The sequence below is a fragment of the Lithobates pipiens genome, unplaced genomic scaffold, assembly GCF_037356315.1.
Source record: "Lithobates pipiens isolate NorthernLeopardFrog02 unplaced genomic scaffold, aLitPip1_a1.2 Scaffold_25, whole genome shotgun sequence".
In the NCBI taxonomy this organism is placed as follows: Eukaryota; Metazoa; Chordata; class Amphibia; order Anura; family Ranidae; genus Lithobates; species Lithobates pipiens.
The window spans coordinates 111,724,525-111,751,222 of NW_027507787.1; the positions used below are offsets into that span (position 1 = coordinate 111,724,525).

The following is a 26,698-nucleotide window of genomic DNA, read 5'->3' on the forward strand; positions in this document are numbered from 1 at the left end:
GCGAGGAGGCTGAAAGTGCAAATGGGTACTTCCATCTATACTGTATGTCCTTGGCGCGCAGAACCTCCAGAAGTGGGCGGAGTTCCTTGCGGCGCTGAAGTGTAATGGAGGATAAGTCTTGGAACAAGCGAATCTCTGCGTCTTTGTATGTCAGCGGGTGTTTAACCCGCGCTTGTCTGAGAATGTCCTCCTTAAGCTGGTAGTCAATCACACAACAGACCACTCCCTGGGGGGGTCCGTCTCTGCCTTGCGGGCGTAAGGCGCGGTGGATGCGCTCCATTCCTATAGGGGTCAAGGGGTCCCGATCCAGGATAGAGTTGAACAGGCCCGTTACCTCTGGTCTTAAACGATCAGCTTCGATTGATTCAGGGAGTCCGCGGAGACGCAGGTTATGTCGTCTGCCGCAGTTGTCATGATCTTCCATGTGGCGGTTCAGGTCTCTGAGTTGCAGGGTGTGAGCGTCTATGATCTGACAGAACCGGCGAATCACCGTAGAGTGTTGCGCCGTTCTGTGTTCAACATCCTGGACTCTGCTCGCTATCGCTTGAATGTCAATGCGGAGCTCAGAAATCGCCGCCGTCAGTGTATTCTTTATATCAGGGATCTGCAATTAGCGGACCTCCAGCTGTTGCAAAACTACAAGTCCCATCATGCCTCTGCCTCTGGGTGTCATGCTCGTGGCTGTCAGAATCTTGCTATGCCTCATGGGAATTGTAGTTCTGCAACAGCTGGAGGTCCGCTAATTGCATATCCCTGCTTTATATCGTCCGCCACTGATCTAAGGTCGGTAAGGCTGAGATGTTGTTGCGGCTCAAGCACAATCTCGCCGTTAACAGAGGATGGCCGTGTAGACTGTGTATTGCTGTGAGGTGATGGCAAGCCTCGTGAGGACGCCATATTGCTGGCCTGAGAGCGGAACATATCGGATGTTTTGACTCGCTCTGTGAGACAGATCTCGAGGAGACCTGGATCGGGACGCAGAGGATCCACGGGAGGATGTTCCCATGTCGGTCGGTAGACTGTGGGGTCGAAATTACCTCCGGTGTTGACTGTTTTCCCTCCGTATCAGCAGGAGCGCACTAGTTAGGCTGCCATTCTCCTCAGCGTCCAGACCACGCCCCCCCCCCCCAAGTAAACAATTCTTAATCTTAATAGGTCTTCCGAGAGTTTTTGTGTGAAGCATCATTCACATCAGGCAATGCTTCTTGTGAAAAGCAAACCCAGAACTGGGGTGTGTGTGTGTTTTATAGGGCAGGGCAGCTGTAACCAACACCTCCAATCTCATCTCATTGATTGGACTCCAGTTGGCTGACACCTCACTCCAGTTAGCTCTTGGAGATCTCATTAGTCTAGGGGTTCATATACTTTTTCCACATGCACTGTAAATGTTTACATGGTGTGTTTAATTTGTGTTATTTGTTTAAGCAGACTGTGATTGTCTGTTGTGACTTAGATGAAGATCAGATCACATTTTTTGACCAATTTGTGCAGAAATCCATATCATTCCAAAAGGGTTCACTTTTTTTGCAACTGTATTAAAGCAGTAGTAAACCCGCTAATGTTTTTTTTGCCACCTGCAAAGGGAAAGGCATAATGAGCTAGTATGCACCGCATACTAGCTCATTATGAAATACTTACCTTAGAACGAGGCCCCGACATCTGGCCCAATCCACGCCGAGGGAGCTGACATGCTCCCTCGGCGTTTCTTCCGGGTGTCACGGCTCCGGCACTGTGAGTGGCCGGAGCCGCGATATCGTCACTCGCGGGAGATTTCATCACGGCCTGGTCTGGCGACTGCCGGGCTTTCACCCGAGAATCCCCTTGTGCGCATGCACCGTTGCAGTCAGCGGCGCATACCGAGGGGAATATCTCCTGAACCGTACAGGCTTTCCTGTAGGTAAAAGTAAAAAAAAATTAGTATACAACCACTTTAAGGATCGAGATGCTACGGGACAAGACACACTGCAACAGATACATCAGAGAAAAAGAATATAAAAAATATATATTAAAAATACATTTTTTTAACAAGTTCATGAAAAGCATTGATCATTGATATTTTAAATAAGTTCATACATCAGTAGTGCATGATTAGTACTTGTACGCACTGTTAGATGTGTGTGTAACATTTGTTGCCACATGGCATATACATAGGTATTTTGAATAGTCTGATACTTTTATACTTCTATACATAAACCTGTTCAAAAATACAGATGGAGAGACAAAAATGAGAATAAGACAATGTCAACCATCCATAGGAGTTTTGGCGGTGTGGTACAGTACCTGTAATGAACATGCAAAGTAGCGATCTGGGTGGGTGAATGACAAGAAAAAGGCACCAACATCCATGTAGATTAATGTAAACGGGGAAATTTTTTGGCATATTTTGAGTCCCCTGGTGAGCCCAGAGTGGCGAAACAAGGCCGGGACAATCACTCCAATGCTATTACTGAGTGATTTTATTTTGTCTGTTTTGAATTCTAGATGTATCCTTGTACAACCAAAACTTTTTAACTATGTCTTGCATGTAATAAAAATCATGTAATTTTTTTATACCTATTGTGGAGTATTGAAATTACTACTTCTTTGCTGGCACCCTTAAAAATTCTGCCAAAAATGTCCCTTGTTTACATTACCGGCTCTTCTACTCCTCCCATGTGGCCTATAATGCCCCTGACCTGCACACTTACCTTGACAGAATTGACTTTCCCACTCTACACTTGGGGACTAATTCTGACCTAGATCAAGATATCACCCTGGAGGAAGCACAGCTAGCTATCACGCAACTTAAGCCCAGCAATAACCCAGGAGTGGACGGATTCCCTACCAAGTTCTATTTGCAACATTTAGATCTATTTGCTCCTAGACTGACTTACTGAAACAGTTTTTTAGTTTGGGGGTCTTGCCTGATTCCACGTCAGAGGCGGCGGTGGTGGTGCTGGTGCCCACGCTGGGTAAGAACCCTGAAGAATGCTCCTCATAACGTCCAGTATCTCTTCTTAACATCAATGCTAAGATCTTGGCAAATCGTGTAAGGTTCTTTAGGACATCAGTCATGTGGATCAAACTGGCTGTATGCCTGGAAAGGGCACTGACATTTACCTCTGGCCTCTTTCTGAATCTTTCAATTTCCCACAAGAACAGCTCCCTCGACACCGAAAAGGCATTTGACTCCGTAGAGTGGGGTTTCCTTTGGGAAGTGATGAGCAGATTCGGATTTGGACCCAGGTTCCTTCAGTGGTTACGGATGCTATATAGTGTCCCCAGGGCCAAGATCCGTACTAATGACAAGACTATCTGAGCCCTTCCCATTGCAGCGTGGCAAACGTCAGGGCTGTCCTCTGTCTTTACCCTAGCTTTGGCAATTGTCCAAGATTCTAGGTTGGTCAAGGGGCTGAGGGTGGGGTACTTGAAATTAGAAATTTCTCTGTAAGCTCATGATGCTCTCCTCTACTTACAAGATGCAGAATCCTCTCTAAAGGCGGCCCTGGACTTGTTTAATTAATTTAATGATATTTCGGACAGCGAGGATGATTCCTCTGGCCCAGTGGCTGAGCATGAGAAAAAAACGCTGGTGGAGGCACTGATTGCAACTGTGCGAGAAATTTTAAAAATGGAGGATGCGGTGGAGGTGTCGGTTCCTTTTGGCACTTCGCAAGCCACCTCGCACAGCAAAAGTATGAATGGGAGCATTCAAAACGTCCCTTTGTGCTTCACTGTGCATTATCCTTTTGGGGAGAGTCTTCTCAAAAAGTGGACGACTCAACCTGTGGTGGATCCCCCGGTTTCTCGGCTGAATAAAACCACCATGATTCCGGTTGAGGACCCTCCAGCCTTTAATGATCTGGCTGACAGTAAAGCAGTCTCTGAGCTGCGCTATGTTCACTAATGCGAGTTTGGCGCTTCGGCCAGTCTTGGGTATTGCCCTGGTGTCTCAACGCTGACAGAGTGGACAAAGCTATTGCGCCGTGACCTGGATGGTGACCAGTTTCCTCCTCCCTAAGCTGAATTGGCAGACCAACTGGTCCAGGGGCTGTAGTTTGTCTGCTGCCTCTTTGGATGCAGCTCCCTTGCTTTCTAAGCTGTCTGTTTCAGCGGTAGTGCTTCGACGGGTATTGTGGCTGAATTGTTGGACTGCGGATCAATCCTCTAAAAAAAAAAAAAAAAAAAAAAAAGCCCTAAATGATCTGCCTTTTAAAGGCAATCGTTTGGGGCCACTCTGGATGATATTAAGAGTGTCACGGGGAAGAGTACTTTTCTTCCACAGTCAAAGAAGGGGAAGGAGCAAAGTCGCAAGCGTGGTCCTTCTCGGTGCACAGAGTTTTTTTTCATCCCTCGTGGTCCTTTGACAAAGACTCAGTCTTTCAAGCCCCCCTTGGAAGGCTCCAAGCGACCCTGGTCAGGCAAACCGAGAGTGAGTTTCTCCAGACCCCCAGATATGAAGAGGCACCCTCGCTCTGTGCGGGTGGGGGACGTCTTCGCTGGTTTCTGGGCCCGTGGACCTCTGTTAAATGACAAGGGTCCATGAAGTGATTGTGTCTGGTTACAGATCGCGTTCCAGACTTGCCCCCCAAGCAGATTTTTTTCCATCCAATCTGCATCTGTCTCAAGACTGCTTGTTAGCCCTCTTGGCCATGGTGCGAAGTCTGTTGCTTGAAGAGGCGATTGTCCCGGTGACAGAATGTTTCCAGGGCTCTTATTCAAACCTTTTTACGATCTCTGAAAGAGGGTACAATACGTCCAATTCTGGACCTCAAGGCCCTTAACCGCTATGTGCCGGTGCGGAAGTTCAGAATGGAGTCCATTCACTCCATGGTGGCATCACTTCATCAAGGGGACTTTCTTGCCTCCATCAACATCCAGGATGCCTACCTGCACATTCCGATTTGTTCACATCGGTTTGCAACGTTACCCTTTGGTCTTGCCTCCGCTCTTCAGGTCTTCACCAAAGTGTTGGCCCCGGTTCTGGTGCTGCTGTGGCAGTGGGGAATTGCTGTTCTGGGCTACCTGGATGACCACCTGCCACAAGCAGAGTCCCCTGCGACCCTGGGGGGCGACGTGGAGATCACTGTTCAAACTCTGGCAGATTTTGGGTGGCCGAGTACCTAAAGTCTGCGTTGATTCCAGTTTGAAAATTGGTTTATCCGGGTCTGACTCTGGATTCCGCTCAGGCCAGAGTGGTCCTTCTGCAGAACAAACTCTAGAAATTAGTAGGCAACCCGCTTACTACTGTCCAGCAAGTCGGTCTTCCTGCAGACTTGCATGTGGGTGCTAGGACTGATGGTGTCTACGATCAAGGCGGTCCCGTTTGCTCAGTTTCCTACGAAACCCCTGCAAAAGGAGATCTTGTTAAAATGGGACAAATGTTCTGAGTCTCTGGACAGTCAGATTTGGCTGAGTCAAGGAACCAAAGGGTCCCTGATCTGGTGGCTTTGTTCCCCGGCTCTAAAGCAGGGGAAATCTTTTCTCACCCTGTACTAAATGGTGGTCACCACCGATGCCAGTCTGTCTAGGTGGAGAGGAGCTCCGGGTCACTGGACGCTAGAGGAATCCAGACTACCTGCTAAAATCTTGGAACTCTGGGGAATCAGATTCTGTCTGGATCATCTGATCTATGCCTTTCCTCCTCAAGCTTCTGCCACGGCTGTTGCGCAGGATCAAGGCCAAAGGAATTCCGGTCATTCTAGTGGCCCTGGACTGGCCTCGTTAGTATTGGTATGCCAACCTGGTGCGTCTGCGCCCCCTGGCAGCTGCCTCTCAGGGAGGATCTGCTTATCCCAAGGCCCGATCTTCCACCCTAATTTACCGTCACTGGCTTTAATGGCATGGCTGTTGAAAGCCAGGCGTTGAAGAATAGGGGCTTATCCGCGTCGGTGATTCTGACACTCCTCAAAGTTGGGAAGTCTACTTCTAGGAAGGTATATCATCGGATGTGGAAAGCATACATTTCATGGTGTGAGTCAGTGGGGTTTCACCCATGTTCCTTTTTGGTGGCTCGAATTTTTACTTTTCTTCAGAGGGGAGTTGAAAAAAATTGTTCAAGTACTGTCAAGGGCCAGGTGTCGCCCTTCGCCGTTTTCTTTTAGCGCTCCCTGGCTTCATATTCCCTGGTGCATACCTTCATTTAGGGAATACGACATGTTATTCCACCAATGCGATCTCCCTTGCTACCGTGGGACTTGAATCTGGTACTTTTGGTTCTACAGAACCCCCCCCCCCCCGTTTGAAAATATTCAAGAAATTCCCCTGCTCACGCTATTACCTTTGCTTGCAGGGTGTCAGAGTTGGTGGTGCTATCCTGTCGCACGCCCTACCTGGTGATTCATAAGGACAAGGTGGTGTTTCGTCCTTCATTTCAACGGTTGTCTCTGATTTCCATTTAAATGAAGACATTGTGTTGCCTTCTCTGTGTCCCAGGCCGCAACATCTCAGTGAATTTGCCTGGCACACCTTCGCTGTGGTACGGGTTTGTGTTGACGGACCAAAGAAGGGGCTATCTGCTTCCTCTGTGACCTTTTTCTAGATGGATCAGACAGACAGTGACTCAGGCCTATTCTATCAAGGGTCAGCTTCCTGCCTTCCCAGTGAAGTCGCACTCTACTCGAGCGCGGAATGCCTCCCAGGGCCTTCCGTCATCAGGTGTCAGTGACGCAAGTTTGCAAGGTGGCCACCTGGTCATCGGAACCCACTTTAACAAAATTTTACAAGGTGGATGTGCTGGCATCTGCAGATGCTTCTTTTGGCCACAAGGTTCTGCAGGCTGCGGTCTAGAGGGGTTTTCCCTCGTGGATGGGGCGTTTTTTGTTTTTTTTTGTTTTGTTTTTGCTGTTCAGGTTGAGCTCCAGTTATTCTAGCTGTGCTCCAGTTTGGTTGGCCTTTTTTTTTTGTTGGCTGCCCCTCCCCTCATATTTGGCACTGCTTTGGGACATCCCTATGGTTCTGAATAAAGGAGGATGTGTCTGTCAATGAACAAATGAGAAAATGGCGTTTTTGACTTACCGTAAAAATCTGTTTCTCTGAGTTCATTGTCAGACACAGCACCCACCCCTCTATGGAGTTGTTAATATTCCTAACACTGCATGTTACATAACTGAAGACCTATAGCAGAGAGGGGGGTGTATATCACCTAGGACTGCCCAAGGGCATAGCAAAGTCTTTTTCTGCCTAGTGTCCTACTCCTGTAGGGGGCGATATAACCCTATGGTTCTGAATAAAGAAGGCTATGTCTGTCAATAAACGAATGAGAAATCGAAATTGTTCGACCCACACCAATGGGGTGGCCGGTGCATCAGCACGTGCCTGGGGATCTAGGGAAAAACATGGCCTAAACACAGTTAATGCAGATCCCTGAATAGTGACAAATTCATTAAACAAGTCCAGGGCCAGCTTTTTTTTTTCTTCCAAATAACCCACCCTCAGCCCATTGACCAACCTTCAGAAGCAGATTTTACCCCAGTAAGTCAAAAATCCTATTTGGACATCCAGGTTCAGAGGGACCCAGCGAGTTTCTCTGAACTTGGTATAATTTCACTGTTCCAATTTCGTGAAAGGTGTGCCTCATGGACTTCTGTCATTGAAACTTATGGGACGTATAACCCTTCTGAAAATGACCCCCCCCCCCCCCCCCCCCCCAATTTCTTTGTTTTCGTAACTGCCCAAGCTGAATGCCCAATTACTCCTTTAAGGACGTAGTAGATCGTGTATGGGGACTCTTACCCCAGATTAGCAAGGTCGACCTAAATTCCAGTGCGGTGTGGTCGATTGGCGCTACCTGATCTCTGGGTTTATTTTTGGGTGACTGTCTTGGTCACTGTTCACTGGTAGTATAGGCTTTCTCAGGCTAATGCAGTAGTGTTCCTTGAGGTATGTTGGGTTCCCTCCGGAAGCTAGGAAATTTAGTTTACTGGGGTCCCTGGCCCTATCCCATCTTGCCATGTCCAACTAAGACCACCCTTAGAGTCTGGGCGGTAGCTATGAGCAGATTCCACAAACTCAATAGATGGTCTCCCTTTAACCTACTGTGGGGAAACCCAAATCTCTTGCATCCTTGCCCTATTCCTGACCCTCAGCTCTGGGCTAGATACGGGATCAAGACTTTGCTTGACGTATTCGTAGCAGGTACACTTCTTTCTTTTGCAGAACTTTGGGCCAAGTTTTAATTGCCTGGCTGGATGATTTTTCTTTACTTATAGTTACGTCATGCGGTGCAGGCTCAGTTTCCTGGTTCACCGTGCCTTGCTATAGACCCTATTGAGGAACTGGTAGCTCAGGATTCATTGGCCAAATCCTGGTCTCCTCTTTACTTTGATCTGCTTAGTGTCAACTCTCCTTAGATGGAGCGTTTGTGGGATCAGTGGAGGACTGACTTACCTGACCTTGACAGAGTGGGTTGTGAGGCATGTCTCGAGGACAGTACTAAATTACGAATATCTTCAAACATAAATTGATCAAAACAATTTTTTTTTTTTGCACAGGGTGTACTACACTCCTCAGACTACATAGAGTACATCCCTGGAGATCTCTGGAATGTACCCGCTGTGGAGATGTTGGTATATATTTGCATATGTTCTGGAGCTGTTTGTGGGTAGGTCGTTCCTTGGGAGAGGTGGTTGAACTCATGACTGTTCGTCTCCAGGTGTCCCTTCTGACTACTCCTGAATTGATTATCCTAGGTATCCAAGATGACGACCAAAGGCCCGATGTACTAAATTATTAATTTCTTGTTATTATGCGAAGATAAATTATTATCAAGTGGAATGCATTTGACTTTGTCCATCATTGATTGGAGCCAATCTGATCAGTACATGTATGTGAACACTACAGAGACCTTTTCGTTTGGTGGAAGGTGATTAAGCATTTTAGAGGTGAACACTATCATTGGATGAGTGTTTTTGTGGCATGGAAGATTTATCATATATTGATTCAGTATTTTTATATAATTATGTTTTAGGTTTAATTACACACGGGCACTGATTGTGTTTAGGTGTTACTGTGCTATTATAAGTTGACAGCAGCACACTAATTGTTTACAATCAATTGTTTACAGATATTTCATGGTGAGAGATCACTTTTATTGGTTGCAGCAGTGTCATTTAGTTATCTTTGTTAATTTGGTATTTTCTATTGGTTTTAAATTTTATCAGCAATTTTAGTATTCATTAGCACTTATTGTCAATGTATTATTGTTTTTTTCCATCTTTTTGATTTTGTCATCAGGCCTAAGTTTCGGTAAAGGAACATTGTTTTGTAAAAAAAAAATGTGGCTTTAGGTGCATTTTTTAATTAACTTTTCTTCTGCCAGGGGAAAAGGTGTTCAGGGTTGCTTAGAAAACGCTCGGTGTGCATAGGTTGTTAAAAAAGGTTGATAAAAAGTAATGACTGTGATATAATGCCATTGCTAATTTTTGCAAGTTTGTGGTAATTGTATTATTTTTAGTTTTATAATAAAATCGATAGAGGCCATGTACAGTGTTTTTTTTTTTTTTTTGCAGGAACGCTCGAATGTTGCAAATTTTCCTGGCCATTCTGGTCCTATATCATGCGTGGCTTTTTCAGAAAATGGGTATTATTTGGCAACTGCTGCTGATGATTCCAGTGTCAAACTGTGGGACTTGCGAAAACTAAAGAACTTCAAAACTCTTCAACTGGAAGAAGGTTACCAGGTATGACTTGTATTGTGAAATCTAAAAAAAAGTTGTGTGTATGTATGTGTGTATATATATTATATATATATATGTGTGTGTGTATATTTGTGTGCAAAAGTTTGCATACCCTGGCAGAAATTTGTCAAGTAAAAAGGCGCAATGTGCATATACCTCAAAACATAGTACTCAATAGTCCAAGGGCAAAAGTAGAATGCTGTATATATGTACACATATGTACACCCATATGTATATATGTCAAATGGTCAGTCAGGGCAGCCACCAAGAAAACCAAAAGCACGTTCCAATAAACTAGAATATAAACAAGGAAAAGGGAGCCTCTGACTGTATCAAAAACAATTTATTAAAACGGCAATATCCACTCACATGAAAGAAAGAGGCGTTGCATTCAAGTCCATCATCATCTGGGCTGAGAAGATGGTGTGGGACTGCAGGTCAGAGCAGATCCTGTGTAGCTGGCATTACATCAAATCCAGGCAGGAAAGGGTGGAAATGGCTGAAGCACTGTGCAGTACAGTGTCCTTCAGTGTTCCCAGCTAAAAATGCCTATCGCAGTCCGGTGGCGTAATAAAAGTCCATCTGATAAGGATAGTGGTTCAGTGAGGGGCGGGTGGACATCCATGCTGGTGGCTGAGCCGCGCTAAGTCTCTACAGCTTTCGTTCTGCCTCTATGGTGTGGAGAGAGGCACACAGCCGTGTATCCGGAACGAGAACGAGGCTTGGGGTGTAAACACAGGACGGAGCCCAGCCGTGACGTCAAGGCTGGGTTCCGCTATCCACTATCCTTATCTGATGGACTGTTATTACTCCACCGGACTGTGATAGGCATTCAGACTGAGCCTTGATAGCAGCAGTTGCTTGACTATTTTGCTCAGCAGCGGGGTGCATTTTCTGGTAGTACCTCTGCATTTGTGCTTGGGCAGTATTCTCCATCCTACAAGGAGGAGAACGTCTGGCATCAATCGACATCAAGGATGCATACCTGCATGTACCTATTTTCCCCGCTCATCAGAAATATCTGCGTCTCGAAGTGTAAAAACGTCATTTTCAGTTTGTAGCTCTGCCTTTCGTTCTAGCTACTGCACGGTTGTTTACAAAGGTCCTAGCTCCTTCTCTGGCCAGATTAACCACTTGCTTACTGGGCACTTAAACCCCCTCTTGCCCAGACCAATTTTCAGCTTTCAGTGCTCTCACACTTTGAATGACAATTACTCAGTCATGCAACACTGTACCCAAATTTTTTTTTGTTTTTTTTTTTGTTTTGTTTTTTGTTTTGTTTTTTGTTTGTTTTTTTGTCATTTTCTTCATACAAATAGAGCTTTCTTTTGGTGGTATTTGATCACCTCTGGGTTTTTTTATTTTCTGCGCTATAAATGAAAAAAGACCAACAATTTGGGGAAAAAAATGCATTTTTCTTCATTTCTGTGATAAGATTTTTCAAATTAGCAATTTTTCTTCATAAATTTTGGCCACAATTTATACTGCTACACATCTTTGGTAAAAAATAACCCAAATTAGTGCATATTATGTGATCTGTGTGAAATTTATAGAGTCTACAAGCTATGGTACAAATCATAAAAATACGATCACATCTGATGTACTAAGGCCTATTTCATTTCTTGAGACCCCAACAAGCCAGGAAAGTACAAATGCCCCCCAAATGACCCCTTTTTAGAAAGTAGACATTCCAATGTATTTAGTAAGAGGCATGGTGAGTTATTTGAAGTTGTAATTTTTTCCCACAATTCTTTGCAAAGTTAAGAATTTTTTTTTTTTACAAGATTGTCATTGTAATAGCTTATTTCTCACACGGAATGTGCATACCACAAATAACACCCCAAAATACATTCTGCTACTCCTGAGTATAACGATACCACATGTGTGAGACTTTTACACAGCCTGACCACATACAGAGGCCTAACATTGAAGTAGCACCTTCAGGCATTCTAGGAGCATAAATTGCACATTTCATTTTTCAACCACCTATTACAGTTTTGAAGGCCCTGGAACACCACGACAATGGAAACGCCCAGAAAATGACCCCATTTTGGAAGGCTAACACCCCAACGTGTAATCTATGAGGCATGATGAGTCTTTTGAATAGTTCATTTTTTTTTCCAGAAGTTTTTGGAAAATGTGGGGAAAAAAATGAAAACGCATTTTTTTTTTTTTTTTTTTTTTTTACATAAAGTTGTCGTCCGTTTATAAGATATTTCCAACACATAGCATTTACATAGCAACAATAACATCCCAAAATACATTCTACTACTCCTGAGTATGGCAGTACCACATGTGTGAGACATTTACACAGCCTGGCCACATACAGAGGCGCAACATGCAAGGAACACCGTCAGGCGTTCTAGGGAGACATAGCATGCACATACCAAGAATTACACCCCCAAATACATTATGCTGAGCAAAGGGTAAACAAAAGATTATCTGTGGTTTTAGAAGCGCAGTTGTCCACAGGAGGATAGCACTGATCCAGGCAGCAGGCAGGGACTTGGTCAGCAACAGCGAACACAATTTTTCAGGCAGCAGGCAGGGATACGGTCCATATACAGTCCATATACAGTCCAGGGTCAGTGCAGAGATATTGTCAGCAGTGCCAAAAATATTGGTCCTGGTATTAGGCAGGTCCATGTGGTGTGGTCAGTGCGGCATGACAGCAGTAAGTCCTACAGGCAGCAGACAGAAGTAGGGCCTCATCAGGACAGAATGGGGATAGGGATAGAGGCTTCTCCCACCCAAATCTCTTTGAAGCCTCCAAGTCTCCAGACCCTAATCTAGGACTGAGAAAACAAAGAAAATTGTTTTTCGTCATCCAGAAAAACTATTCTGGAGCCCCTCACATATGTGAGACCCCTGTGTTGAATCCCACTAGTCCAGTTGCCGAATACAAGATCAGTCCAAGAGGCAGGCAAATATCATTGTCAAACAGTCCAAGGTCAGTTCCAGATCAGGCAGAGATATGTGCAGAATCGTTCAGCAGAAGCATGGTCTAATAACAGTCCAGGGTCAGTTCCAGATCAGGCAGCAGTATGTACAGAATCGGCAGGTATAAGAGTGGTCGAATAACAAGCCAGGGTCAGTTACAGAGTAGGCAGTGGCATAAGGGTTGTGAAGGTGTATGAAGGCAGGAACTGAGGATTATGTTTACCATACTTCTCTAATAATTTATTGAAGTATGTTAGTGGCGAAAACAGTCACTTATGCAGAGGCCTGGTTGGGAAGGACATTGTGCACAATAAAATGTCTCTTCTGACTCCTGCTCTGGTACACACTTTACATCTTTTTTGACGTCTTTGGCCTGTTGGTTTGGGAGGGATTTTATCGGGAAAGTGGCGCTCGGAGAGTCGATTAACAATATCTGATCGGATATTTTCTGATGGGCCGTTCGCAAAAACAAGGGCAGTGAAAACTTCCTCCTGGTAGCCAAAGAATTGCTACTTTTTTTATACCAATGGTATGTCCATCTTGTGGCAAGGTATGGTTCCATCATTTGGTCAACGAAGTAGACTCCCCCATGAACAAATTATATTCATAAATGCATTTTTTTTTTTTTTATGGGGCCATTCCTTCTTTGGATTTCCACAAATATATCATTGTGGATAGAAGACAACATGTATACATCCCTTCTGTCCCTCCACTTCACTGCCAGAATCTCCTGGTTTCGCAGACTTGCCGTTTCTCCTTTTCTCAACTTCTTATTGACAAGACTTCAAGGAAAGCCCTTCTGATTCCTTTTTACAGTGCCACATGCTGGCGTCTTCTTCCGGTGAAGGTTGTGGAACAGGGGCAGAGATGTGTAGAAGTTGTCTACATACAGGTGGTAGCCTTTATCCAGTAGGGGGTATATGAGGTCCCAAACAACTTTCCCGCTGGATCCCAAGTAGTCCGGACAATTAGGGGGCTGCAGCTGGGTGTTCTTCCCTTGGTACACTATGAAGGAATATGTGTACCCTGTGGCTCGGTCGCATAATTTGTACAACTTCACCCCATAGCGGGCCCTTTTACTGGGGATAAATTGCTTAATTTTAAACCTGCCGCTAAATTTTAATAAGGGACTCATCCACACGTGTTGGTCTGGGGTAAACAATTTGGGGAATGTTTCTGAAAAATAAGTATTGGACGAATTTTGTAAAGCCTTTCATAATTTGGGTCATTTTGGGGAGGGCACTGGGTATTGTCACTGAAATGTAGGAACCTCATGATCATCGGATACCTGGTTCTGGGCATTATCACGGAGAAGAGCGGCATGTGGTGGAGGGGGTGCGTTGACCAATAGGTACGTAATTGATTTTTTTTTTTGAGTCCCATATTAAATGTGAGGCCTAAAAAAAAAACCTTGAACTCCTGCACTGTTAGGTCTCTCCATCGTAGGGACGGGCATAAAAGGATGTTGGATTTTGCAAAATAAATTGTTGTGCATACAGGTTGCACTGGGCCACAATTGACGTCAATATGTTCTCCGTAAAAATTAAATGTATTGGGGTAAAATTCTCCGTGTCCACCTGCACTCCTGGCTGGGCAGTGAAAGGGGGAACATTGGCCTCTCCTGAATTAGGAGGAAGCCACAAGGGGTTCTGAATGGCATAGGGAAGGCTGGCATGGGTCCTAACCCTTTGGGGCTGAGGTAACACCCCACTGTTACTTGGCCTTTCTTTCCGAGGCACTGCAGTGCTGCTGGACGCCACTGCCGCCTCCACTAGAACGCCTTTGTTTGATGGGCCAGATATATTCCACCTCTGATTGACTCAGTGTTTCACTACTGAGGACTGGCTCAAAATTTGTCAGCTTCAGAATCCGAAATTGAAAGGGAATCTGAAAAACAGAGCTCCCCGTTGCTTGTTGGCCGTGGAAAGAATTTGGTACGCCTCCTCGGGGGAAAAGCCTCTTTTAGACATGGTTGGTTTTTGGTGGTGATGAGACTGCACTGATGAGGTGGCACTGATGTACACTGATGAGGCAGTACAGATGGGCACTGATCGCACAGATGTGTACTGATGAGGCGGCACAGATGGGCACTGATTGTACAGATGGGCGCTGTTGAGGTGGCACAGATGGGCGCTGTTGAGGTGGCACAGATGGGCGCTGTTGAGGTGGCACAGATGGGCGCTGTTGAGGTGGCACAGATGGGCGCTGTTGAGGTGGCACAGATGGGCGCTGTTGAGGTGGCACAGATGGGCGCTGTTGAGGTGGCACAGATGGGCGCTGTTGAGGTGGCACAGATGGGCGCTGTTGAGCACAGATGGGCGCTGTTGAGCACAGATGGGCGCTGTTGAGCACAGATGGGCGCTGTTGAGCACAGATGGGCGCTGTTGAGCACAGATGGGCGCTGTTTGGCACAGATGGGCGCTGTTTGGCACAAGTGGACACTGCTGCGCACAGATGGCACTAGATGGGTCACTGGGCACTGTTTGGGCACACTGTTTATAAGCAGCTACTTTAAAACACAGATTCTCTCTCTTCACACACTGTCTGTGTGAGGAGAGAGATACAGCAATTTGAGATGCGGCCAACACAGATTTCCCCTGACGCGCGCGGAGCTAGGAAAGGGGACGACATCAGTAGACGTCCCGGTAATGTAGATCCGTGCTGTAGCCGTCATTCGGCTATAGCGTGGATCTCAGGAGGTTAAGGGCCCAAGGTATAACTATTTTAGCTTGCCTAGATGACCTGCTCTTGATAGACTGGTCAGTAGCCCGCTAAGGCCAAAGCTTGGTCACCACAATCAACTACCTAGAATACCTAGGTTGGGTCCTCAACCTAGAGACATCTTCTTTAAATCCAGTAAGAAGACTTGAGTACTTGGGTCTGGTTATAGATACAACCCAGAAGAGGGTGTTTTTACCCCAGGCAAAGATCAGTGCCATAAAGTAGCTGGTTCAGGTGGTCAGGGCAAAAAAGGATCCTTCTATTTGCCTTTACATGAGGTTGTTGGGAAATATGGTGGCTTCATTGAAAGCTATACTCAGTTGCAATCGATACTGCTGCAAAGCAGTATCCTATCTGCCTGGAACAAGAAGGTCCAGGCACTAAATTTTCCGATGCACTTATTGCCAATAGTGCGCCAGAGCCTCAGTTGGTTGTTGATACCCGAGAATCTGTGGAAGGGAAAATCTTTCTTACCAGTTACCTGGAAGGTGGTAACAGATGCCAGCCTTTTGGAGAGCAGTCCTGGAAGAGACGATTGTCCAGAACCGAAAAGACCTTGCCCATCAACATTCTAGAGATTCGGGCAGTGTACCTAGCCCTAAAGGCCTGGACATTCAGGTTGTGGTATTGTCCTGTCAGGATCCAATCCGACAATGCCACAGCAGTGGCTTATATCAATCACCAAGGGGGCACCAGAAGTCATGCAGCCCAGGGAGAGGTAAACCATATCCTAACCTGGGCAGAAAAGCATGTGCTGTGGAAATCGGCAATCTTCATTCCAGGGGTAGAAAATTGGCAGGCGGACTTCTTAAGTCGCCAACCGTTGTTTCCAATGGAATGGTCTCTTCACCCCAACATCTTCCTGGCTATATGCCAAAGATGGGGGATCATTCAAGCAGATCTCTTTGCGTCCAGGTTCAACAAGAAGGTCGACAACTTTGTGTCAAGAACAAGGGATCCACTCGCATACGGAACAGATGCGTTGGTGACTCAGTGGGATCATTTCTCACTGATTTATGCATTCCCTCCTATTCTGCTGCTACCACGACTTCTTCACAGGATCAAGCAGGAAAGGAAGTTGGTTCTTGTGGCCCAGAAGATCTTGGCATGCAGAGATCGTAAAGATGGTGGTAGGGGTCCCATGGACCCTACCACCACGTCCAGACCTGCTATCGCAGGGACTAGTGTTACATCCTACCTTACAAACGCTAAATTTAACGGTTTGGCTATTGAATCACACTTTCTGAAGAAGTGTGGGCTTTCGGGCTCCGTGATCTCTACCTTGATTAATGCAAGGAAGCCAGCTTCCAGAGTCCTTTATTATAGAGTCTGGAAGGCATATTTCCTGGTGTGAATCCATGGGTTGGCATCCCAGAAAGTATGTCATGGGTAGAACGCTTGGCTTTCTACAAATTAGGTTAGAGATGAAGCTGGCCTTGAGTACTATCAAAGGCCAGGTCTCAGCCTTATTGGTATTGTTTCAATGACCACTTGCTTCGCATTCTTTTGTCCGTAGCTTCATACGTTGGGATAACGTGGCTTAATCCACCGGTTAGGTCACCCCTGAACCCTTGGGACTTGAATTTAGTTCTGTTGGTATTACAGAAATAGCCAATACGACATATTCCCTTGGTCCTTTTGACAAGGAAGCTTTTTTTTTTTGGTAGCAATATCCTCTGCAAGAAGGGTATCAGAATTGGCTGCTCTTTCTTGTAAAGAGCCATATTTAATTATTCATAAGGATAGAGTAGTATTGCATCCTCATCCTAGCTTTCTGCTGAAGGTAGTGTCAGGTTTTCATCTAAACCAGGATATTTTCTACCTTCATTTTTTTTCCATAACCCTGTTCTACAGAAGAAAAGTCACTACATTCTCTGGCTGTAGTGAGAGCAGTCAAATTTGGAGATGACTGTTCAGATTTGGAAAACTGGATTGTTTGTGTTACCTTAAGGTCTTCGAAAAGAACAGGCAGCATCAAAATCTACTATTGCCAAGTGGATTTGGCAAGTAATTATTCAAGCGTATGGTTTGAAGAGGAAAGTTCCACTTTTTCAAATCAAAGCCCACTCCACCAGGGTTGTTAGTGCTTCGTGGGCAGTGCATCACCAAGACTCCATGGCTCAAATCTGCAAGGCCGCAAATTTGTCTTCAATCCATACATTCACCAGATTCTATCAGGTGGATGTAAGAAGGCATGAGGATATCTCCTTTGGGCACAGTGTGCTGCAGACAGCAGTATAGGTCCTTAGATCTGATTGCACCCTACTTTTGTGTCTCCCCCTGAGATAGCATTGCTCTGGGACATCCCATACAGTAATTACTGTGGCTCTGTGTCCCGTGATGTGCGATAAAGAAAATAGGATTTTTATAACGGCTTACCTGTAAAATCCTTTTCTTGGTGTACATCACGGGACACAGAGGTTCTTTCCCTCTTTCTGATTACACGTGTATTGCTTTGCTACAAAGCTGAGGTACTCCCAGTAAGGGGAGGGATTATATAGGGAGCTAAACTTCCTGTCTAGGGTGTGCTAGTGTCCATTATCTAAAGGTGCCTATATAACCCATACAGTAATTACCGTGGCTCTGTGTCCCGTGATGTACTCCAAGAAAATTATTTTACAGGTAAGCTCTTATAAAACAATCCTATCTTTTTATCTTTTTCCATCTTTGTAAAGTTTCATTACCTTGTTACGCAGGTCTTTTGGCTGTTCATTTCTACCTCATGGCTCACTGTCTAGCCAGCTTAGTGCATTCATGTGAGAACTAACAAACTCATTGACTATTTATACAGATACTCTAATATTGATTTTAACAAGCAACGAATGTGAGAAATTAACCTTTAATTGCCATTTTAGCCTGTGTGCCACCTTCTGTGTCTGTACCAAGGCAAAACATTCCAGGGTATGTAAACTTTTTTATCAGGGCCATTTGGGTGATTTTTGTTGTGATTTAAAAAGGATCCAAAAACCATGTGGTGATAAATGGCTTCATGTGATTGCCTTTCTTAAAAAATTTATTTTTTTGGCATGTTCAGTCATATTTTCAATATTAACCACTTTCAGACCGGACCATTTTGCTGGCTTAAGACCAGACCACTTTTGGCGATTCGGCACTGCGTCGCTTTAACTGACAATTGCACGGTCGTGCGACGTGGCTCCCAAACAAAATTGACATCCTTTTTTTCCCACAAATACAGATTTCTTTTGTTGATATTTGATCACCCCTGCGTGTTTTATTTTTTGCGCTATAAACAAAAAAAGCATACATTTTGGGAAAAAAACATTATTTTTTACTTTTTGCTATAATAAATATCTCCCAAAATATATTTAAAAAAATGTTTTTTCCTCAGTTTAGTCAGATACGTATTCTTCTACATATTTTTGGTTAAAAAATAAAATCGCAATAAGCGATTGATTGGTTTGCGTAAAATATATAGCGTTTACGAAATAGGGGATAGTTTTATGGCATTTTTATGAATTTTTTTTTTTTTTGCTAGTAATGGCGGTGATCGGCGATTTTTATTGTGACTGTGACATGGCGGACACATCGGACATTTTTGACACATTTTTGGGACCTTTGTCATTTATACAGCAATCGGGGCTATACAAATGCACTGATTCCTGTGTAAATGAAACTGGCAGTGAAGGGGTTAACCAGGGGTTGGCAGTGTAGGGGTTAAGTGTGTCCCAGGGGCATGTTACTAACTGTGGAGGGCTGGGCTGTGTGTTAATGAACACTGACCTCTGCTCCAATCACAGGGAGCAAAGATCCGTGTCACTTGTTGCTAGGCAGAACGGGGAGATGCTGTTTACATTGGCATCTCCCCGTTCAGCCTCCCCATGAGACGATCGCAGGTATCCCCGGGCGATGGGCGCGCACGTGATGGCAGGTCGGCAATTTCAAATGGACCTACCTGTACGCCAATTTGCCTGCCTGTGCCATTCTGCCGACGTACATCGTTATGCGCCGGTCGGGAAGTGGTTAATGTCAAAATTTCAGTTTCTGCCAGGGTGTGAAAACTTTTAAACACAACACTGTGTGTGTATGCATATACAGTATCTCACAAAAGTGAGTTACACCTTTCATGTTTTTGTAAATGTTATCTTTTCATGTGACAACACTGAAGAAGTGACACTTTGCTACAATGTAAAGCAGTGAGTGTACAGCTCGTATAAAGTGTAAATTTGCTGATCCCTCAAAATAACACACACAGCCATTAATGTCTAAACCGCTGCCAACAAAAGTGAAAATGTCCAAATTGGGCACAATTGGCCATCTTCCCCACCCCGTGCCATGTGACTCGTTAGGGTTACAAGGTCTCAGGTGTGAATGGGGAGCAGGTGTGTTGCCATGGTGGACCAAAGAAGTTGAGTGCACATGCTCAGTGTCCATATCCAGAGGTTGTCTTCATAAAATAGACGTATGAGTGCTGCCACCATTGCTGCAGAGGTTGGGGGGAGCGGGGCTGGGAAATCAGCCTATCGGTGCTCAAACCATATACCGCACACTGCATCAAATTGGTCTGCTTGGCTGTCATCCCAGAAGGAAGCCTCTTCTAAAGATGATGCACAAGAAAGTCTGCAAACAGTTTTCTGAAGACAAGCAGACTAAGGACATGGATTACTGGAACCATGTTCTGTGGTCTGATGAGACCAAGATAAACTTATTTGGTCCAGATGGTGTCAAGCGTGTGTGGTGGCAACCGGATGAGGAGTCCAATGACCAATGTGTCCTGGTCTGAGTGCTGCCGGAACTGGGGAGCTACCGTTCATTGAGGAAACCATGAATGCCAAAATGTACTGTGACATACTGAAGCAGAGCATGATTGGGCCGCAGGGCAGTATTCCAGCATAACGACCCCAAACACGCCTTCGAGACCACTGTCTTGCTAAAGAAGCTGAGGGTAAAGGTGATGGACTGGCCAAGCATGTCTCCAGACCTAAACCCGATTGAGTATCTGTGGGGCATCCTCAAATGGAAGGTGGAGGAGCACAAGGTCTCTAACATCCACCAGCTCTGTGATGTTGTCACGGAGGAGTGGACGAGGACTCCAGTGGCAACCTGCGATGCTCTGGAGAACAATATGCCCAAGGGGGTTTTATACTTTTATTTTATTTTTTTTCCACTACACCCTTTATCACTCACTGCTCACCTCACTCATTATTTTTCACTTTTATAATCTATTTACATTCTACATTGGTCACCTTTCTTTTTTCCTTGTCAAAAATACTTTATTAAGTTCAATGAAATTGAGTACAAGAAATTAATATTGAGTATTGTACAATTCAGAATACTTATGTAGTAATCATATGTGCTTACAATTATAGAATTGATCGTGAGGTAAAGCATTGTGAAAAATTTAAGTAGTTAACAATTATGAACTAAACCAATATTGATGAAGACATTTAAATATTATGTAATATTTAAGAGTATGAAAAAACTAAAGATTTACTGAATAATCTTGATATAATAAAATGTTACATTACTAATGATTTCTTTGTAACCGAAGGTTTAACTGAATCATAAGGTGTAAAGAGACAGAGTAGAGAGAGGAAGAATAAGGTGAAGGGTGAAAAAGGAAAATAAATGAAAAGAGGGGTCCACTGGGTCGATCCAGAAGTCACAGTCCAACCAGTATTGTTAGCATGAGTTTAAATCATCTACCATGGCCATAAAACAATATCATTGAATGATAATGGTAAGAAATGTTCTAACCAAGGCTGCCATAGTTTATGAAATTTAGGTATTTGGTTTTGTTCAATAGCAGCCATTTTAGCGTGCATCATAAAATTATTCATTCTTTGGTCTCGGCCAACTCTAAAGAGGGGGTTTTCCAAGCATTCGCCACAGTTTGTTTTGCTGCTGTTAGCAAAAATACAAATAGTTTAAATTGGGCATGAGTTAGACACTGGTTTTAGGCATAGTAGTGTTGTTGTAGGGTTAGAATGAAGGATAATATTGAACATTTTGGAGGCATATGTAAATATTTCTTTCCGAAATGTCTGTACTATTGGACAGGACCACCAAATGTGTTTATATGTACCTTTTTCCAAACAGCCCCGAAAACGGTGATCTGAGTATCCAGGAGTAAAATTTGCTATTTTGGCAGGTACCAAGTACCACTGAGTTAGTACCTTTATAGTTGGTTTCCATGGCTAGTACATTAGGGGAGGAAGATTTAATTGTGGACCAAATTTTAATCCACTCTGCCTCGTCTATATTGTATTCCAAGTCCTCCTCCCATTTTTGCACATAATGGTAATTGAGAGTAGAGGGAGGAAATTCGTCCTCTAGCATGTGGGTCGTTCTTGCATGTGGATTCAAAACTGGTTAAGTGGGTCAAAGGTGCATCAGAAATGGTATTAGGTGTGAAGAAATTTTTTTTATTTGTAAGTATCGAAACAATTCCGATTGAGGAATACCGTGTGCTTCGCAGAGAGATGGAAAAGGAATAAAAGATGATGAGTTAACAAAGTTGTGTAAGTTCAGTATACCTAAAGAAGACCATGCTTTAAAAGAGAGAGGATAAATCCATGCAGGGTAAAAATGTTGGATTTTTGAAGGAGAGGGAGGGGGTTGTGTGAAGATTGCAATTTATATTTGAATTTAAGCCTGCCCCAGAGGGATAAGTAATGTTTAGTAATAGGATTACTTATGCCAAGACGATTTTTGGAATGTAGCCATAATATATTGGAGATCAATAAAGGGTCACAATCACAAGCCTCTATCAATACCCATAAAGGAATTTCCTGAGTGGTGTAATATTTAGTTAAACTAGCAATGTGAGCTGCTCTATAATAAGTGGCAAAATTTGGTACTCCCAGGCCACCTAAATTTTTAGGTAAGTATGTTTTGAGAGGGATACGTGGTTTTGAAGATCCCCAAATAAACTTTCTGGATAATACGCAAGTAGTGAACGGGGACTGCAATCGGTAATACTCTAAATATAGTAGTTTGGGTAAAATTGACATTTTAACAACATTTTTTTTTCCTAACCAGGAGATGGGAAGGTGGGACCAACTGTTCGTTAGGTTTGTGTTTTAAAATGTTAGGGTAATTAGCAGAGTATAAGTCTGATAAAGAGGCTGTAAGATGAATGCCTAAAAACGGAATTAATCTCGCTGCCCATGTGCTACTTTTGCTGAGGTTAGTTCTGTTGTTGAAAGTGATATATTTAATGCTATACATTTTTTGGAGTTTATCTGTAGCCCTGATATGGCAGCAAATATGTTGAGAAAAGGTATTAGGGGGGCGCATGCGCAGAGTTGAGCCGAGCAGTAATGTCGGCTTAGAGCTCCGATTCCAGCGGGACTTCAGAGCCTGATAACAGCGGAGGTAACATTCTCCTCCACATTTACACATTACATAAGGGTCGCTGATGTACCTTAGGTCTCGTTTGAGACATTTTGGGGGCTTGTGGTTCATATATGAAGCCGAAAAATGGCAAACAAGTGCCACCTCACGGACACAGCAGAGCGCCGTCGAAACTGTCCTCCCCTAAGGCAGTACACAACAAAGCTACAATGCAGTCAGCTCCTCCTCCTCCATTGTATAGTGAGGTCGCTTCATTAAGGGCACACAGTCTCTCTAATTCCCCCTCAGGAATTGTCACTCCTGAAATAAAGATTCTGGATGTTCCTACACAAAATGAAATGTCACCTCCTGTAACATTAAAACAAATAGAAGAACTGTTTCACAATGCATTAAAAACTACCGCAGACCATATCAGTACAAGCCTTGCTAAAGAGATTAGGGATTTGGGTCAACGTACTTCAGCGCTAGAAATCAGAGTAGATGATTTGGAATACCACACATCAAATTTCTCCTGGAATTGGAATTTGAAAAACCGTGCGAGACGATCGAATATACGTATTAGAGGAATACCTGAATCTGTGACAGACCTACAGACGGCTATGCTTGCCCTTTTTCAAGAACTACAGCCAACTGTTCCAGCAGAACGCTTTGAGATGGACAGGGTCCACAGAGCCCTAACTCCCAAAAAATCAAATGGTCCGCCATGCGATATTATCCTACAATTTCATTTCTACCGTACAAAGGAGCTAATACTAAACACAGCAAGAATTTAAAAAAATCCTTAATTTTCCAAGGGCACAGCTACCAACTATTCGCAGATCTATCGCAACTAAAAATCAATAAAAGGCGAGCATTGAAGCCTCTCCTCCAAATTTTACAACACAATACTATAATCTATCAATGGGGCTTCCCTTTTTTGATACGTTTCACCTACCAAGGCCACAAACACACATGTCGCACTGCCAAGGAATTGCAAACTACTCTACAGAATCTAGGTTTGATATATACCAAAGGAGACTTTGCTGAAACAAGCCAGAAAACATCAACTCCTGGGAATTCTTCTACCGCCGGAACGAAAATCATAGCCCTCATAAGAGAAGCCACATTCAATCCCCTATTCTAGATCCAGTTGATTCTATGGACTGAACGTTAAAATAAGATAAGATTACATTCCTTTTTTTTTTCCCTTCTTTGAGACAGGTCAACAGAATCAATACCACCACTGTCTCCTATCAACCTCCTCGTAACTCTGATAATATCACAACATAATTGTTTAGGATACTGTAGATATTCTCCTTAACCTTCTTTGAACAACAAATCCAACCTACTCCCTTTGTTATCTTAGAGTATTTCTTTACATAATTATCGTAAATATATTTATTTGCTTGTTTATTTTTATGTGTGTATGTGTGGTTATATATGTATGAATGTGTGTGTATGTATGGGTATGTATATATACATACATATGTACATGTGAGTGCGTGCATTTGTGTATGTGTGTGTATATATGTGTGTATATATATACCGTATATATTATGCGTGTGTGTGTATATATGTATGTATTTATTTATTTTATTTTTAATGTTGGCCTTTTATATATTTTTTGACTCGTAGTCATTGTTGGCATTCTATCCAAAATTCCCAAAATGTCACTTTTGACTTAAACATTCTCTCTTGAATTAAACTAAACTTATTGGTTGAAGGATTACAATTTGGTTGGCTCTCCATGTCCCGCAGGGATGTTCCTTGCACTCCCCCGGTCACTCTCGACTGCTTGTCCTTTCCGCAGGCAGTTGACTGTGGCTCATGCACCCTTGGAGGGAGATTTTTTCTCCCCCCAACGGATATGTTAGGAATGTACATCTGTTGTACTATATCTTTATGATATATATTTGTCATATTTTATTTCTTCGATTTTTTTTTTTTTTTTTTTTTTTTTTTTTACCCTCTTTCCCCCCCCTTCTTCTTACACTCTAGTGGCAAAAACTTCTTATTTGCCTTATTCATACATTAGCACATATTGTAAGTCTGCAAGAGACTCATTTTACAGCACAATCCACCCCCAAATTCTTTAGTAAATCTTATCCACAAGTCTTTACAGCATCTGCCTCCACAAAACGTGGCGTGCTTATAGCATTCCATCGAAACACCCCATTTTCACTATTGAAAGAAATCAAGGATCCAGAAGGCCGACATTTGATCCTTAAAGGTCATTTACTGGATACCGCAATCACCATTGTGTCATATTATGCCCCTAATAAACAGACTCTTTTTTTTCTCCCATCTATTACATACCATTGACTACCACAAAATAGGTACTGTAATCTTATGTGGCGATTCCAACCAGACTATCTTTCCATTCCTGGATAAATCTCCAATTCCACAGCTCCAAAGAACTGATAAACATTCTTTCTCAAAACTCATCACGAAATACAATCTGGTAGACTCCTGGCGTGAATTGAATCCTACCATGAGACAATTTACACATTACTCACACCCACATCGTTCATTCTCAAGAATCGACCATATATTTATATCGACAGGTATGGTGCCAGAAATCCTAACTTCAAAAATAATCCCCTTCCCTTGGTCGGATCACAGTGCAATATTCAATACTATGTCTTCGTTGGTTCCAAGAGCAAAAGATTCAACGTGGCTATTGAAAGATTTTTTTTATATAAAAACAATATTGAACTTGCACATAAGGATTACCTATTAAATAATTCTACACTTGATGTTTCCCAGACCACTATATGGGAAGCACACAAACCTGTCGTTCGTGGCATATGTATACAACAAGCCAATATATTCAATAGAGAACGAAAAACCCTTTGTCGCACTTTAGAAACAAATTTTAATTCATGCCATATGGCATTTCAGCACCCCAATCCTTCTTCCAAAGCAGAATTAGATAAAGCCTAATTGGAATTTGATTTATTCCTTACTGAATGTGCAGACGAAACCATTAAAAGATCACAACATATCTTCTATATGAATGCAAACAAACCAAACACACTTTTAGCCAAGGTTCTAAAATCCTGCCATACCGGAACCAAACCTATTCGTCTTAAGACCTCCACAGATGTATACACAAATAATCCACTGAAAATCTTAAATAAATTTAAATCACAATTAAAAGATTTGTACTCATCCGATAATGAGTTAGACCTATCCAAAGCAAATGATTTCTTCTCTCACATATCCCTCCCAACTTTATCTAAAACACAATTAGAAATGATGGAAGAATCTGTGTCTATTAAAGAGGTGCTTGAAGTTATCAAGAACCTGAAATTAAACAAAAGGCCTGGTCCTGATGGATTTTCTGCTCTCTACTACAAAACGTACGCAAATATTCTATCACTGGTTTTGATGAACACCTTTAATTCCCTATTGGAGGGTCATTCCTTCAGGAGGGAATCGCTGTCTGCAATTATTTGTATGATACCCAAGCCACATATGGATGAAACGATATGGTCAAACTATCGTCCTATTTCTTTATTAAATCTAGACATAAAAATTCTGGCAAAAATTTTAGCCAATAGATTAAATAAGATTGGTAGTCTCATACATCCTGACCAAGTAGGCTTCATACCTATCCGACAGGCTAGCGATAATATCAGACATGCATCACTTCTGTCACATGCCGCTAAGACACGTCGAATCCCAACCTGTTTTCTTTCTTTAGATATTAAGAAAGCATTCGACACTATATCATGGTCCTACATGCAATTCACCCTTAATAAATGGGGCTTTGGTCCACAATTTTTACAATGGATTTCCACATTATATCAAAATCCCAAAGCCTACATTAAATATGCAGGGTACAAATCAGATGAATTTAATATACAGAGAGGAACACGTCAAGGTTGTCCACTCTCTTCATTTTTATTCGCAATGCTAATTGAACCACTAGCAGAAAGAAGAATGGAACCTACAATCACAGGTATAGATTTAGGTGGATACCATCATAAAATATGCTTATTTGCGGATGACATCCTTCTATTTTATCCTCACCACAAACTTCTGCCCCAAACCTTATGGTTGTATTACAGGAATTTTCACTTATC

General features: G+C 43.3%; 1 protein-coding gene across 2 annotated transcripts in view; it reads left to right on the top strand.

Annotated features, from left to right (window-relative positions):
* PRPF19 (pre-mRNA processing factor 19) overlaps nt 1–26,698 on the top strand; it is a 563,471-nt gene that overhangs the window by 473,927 nt on the left and 62,846 nt on the right. For both annotated transcript variants that reach the window (XM_077454802.1, XM_077454803.1), the window contains exon 14: nt 9,489–9,659. In XM_077454802.1, coding sequence (XP_077310928.1) covers nt 9,489–9,659 — 171 coding nt within the window. The remainder of the gene's footprint in view (nt 1–9,488; nt 9,660–26,698) is intronic.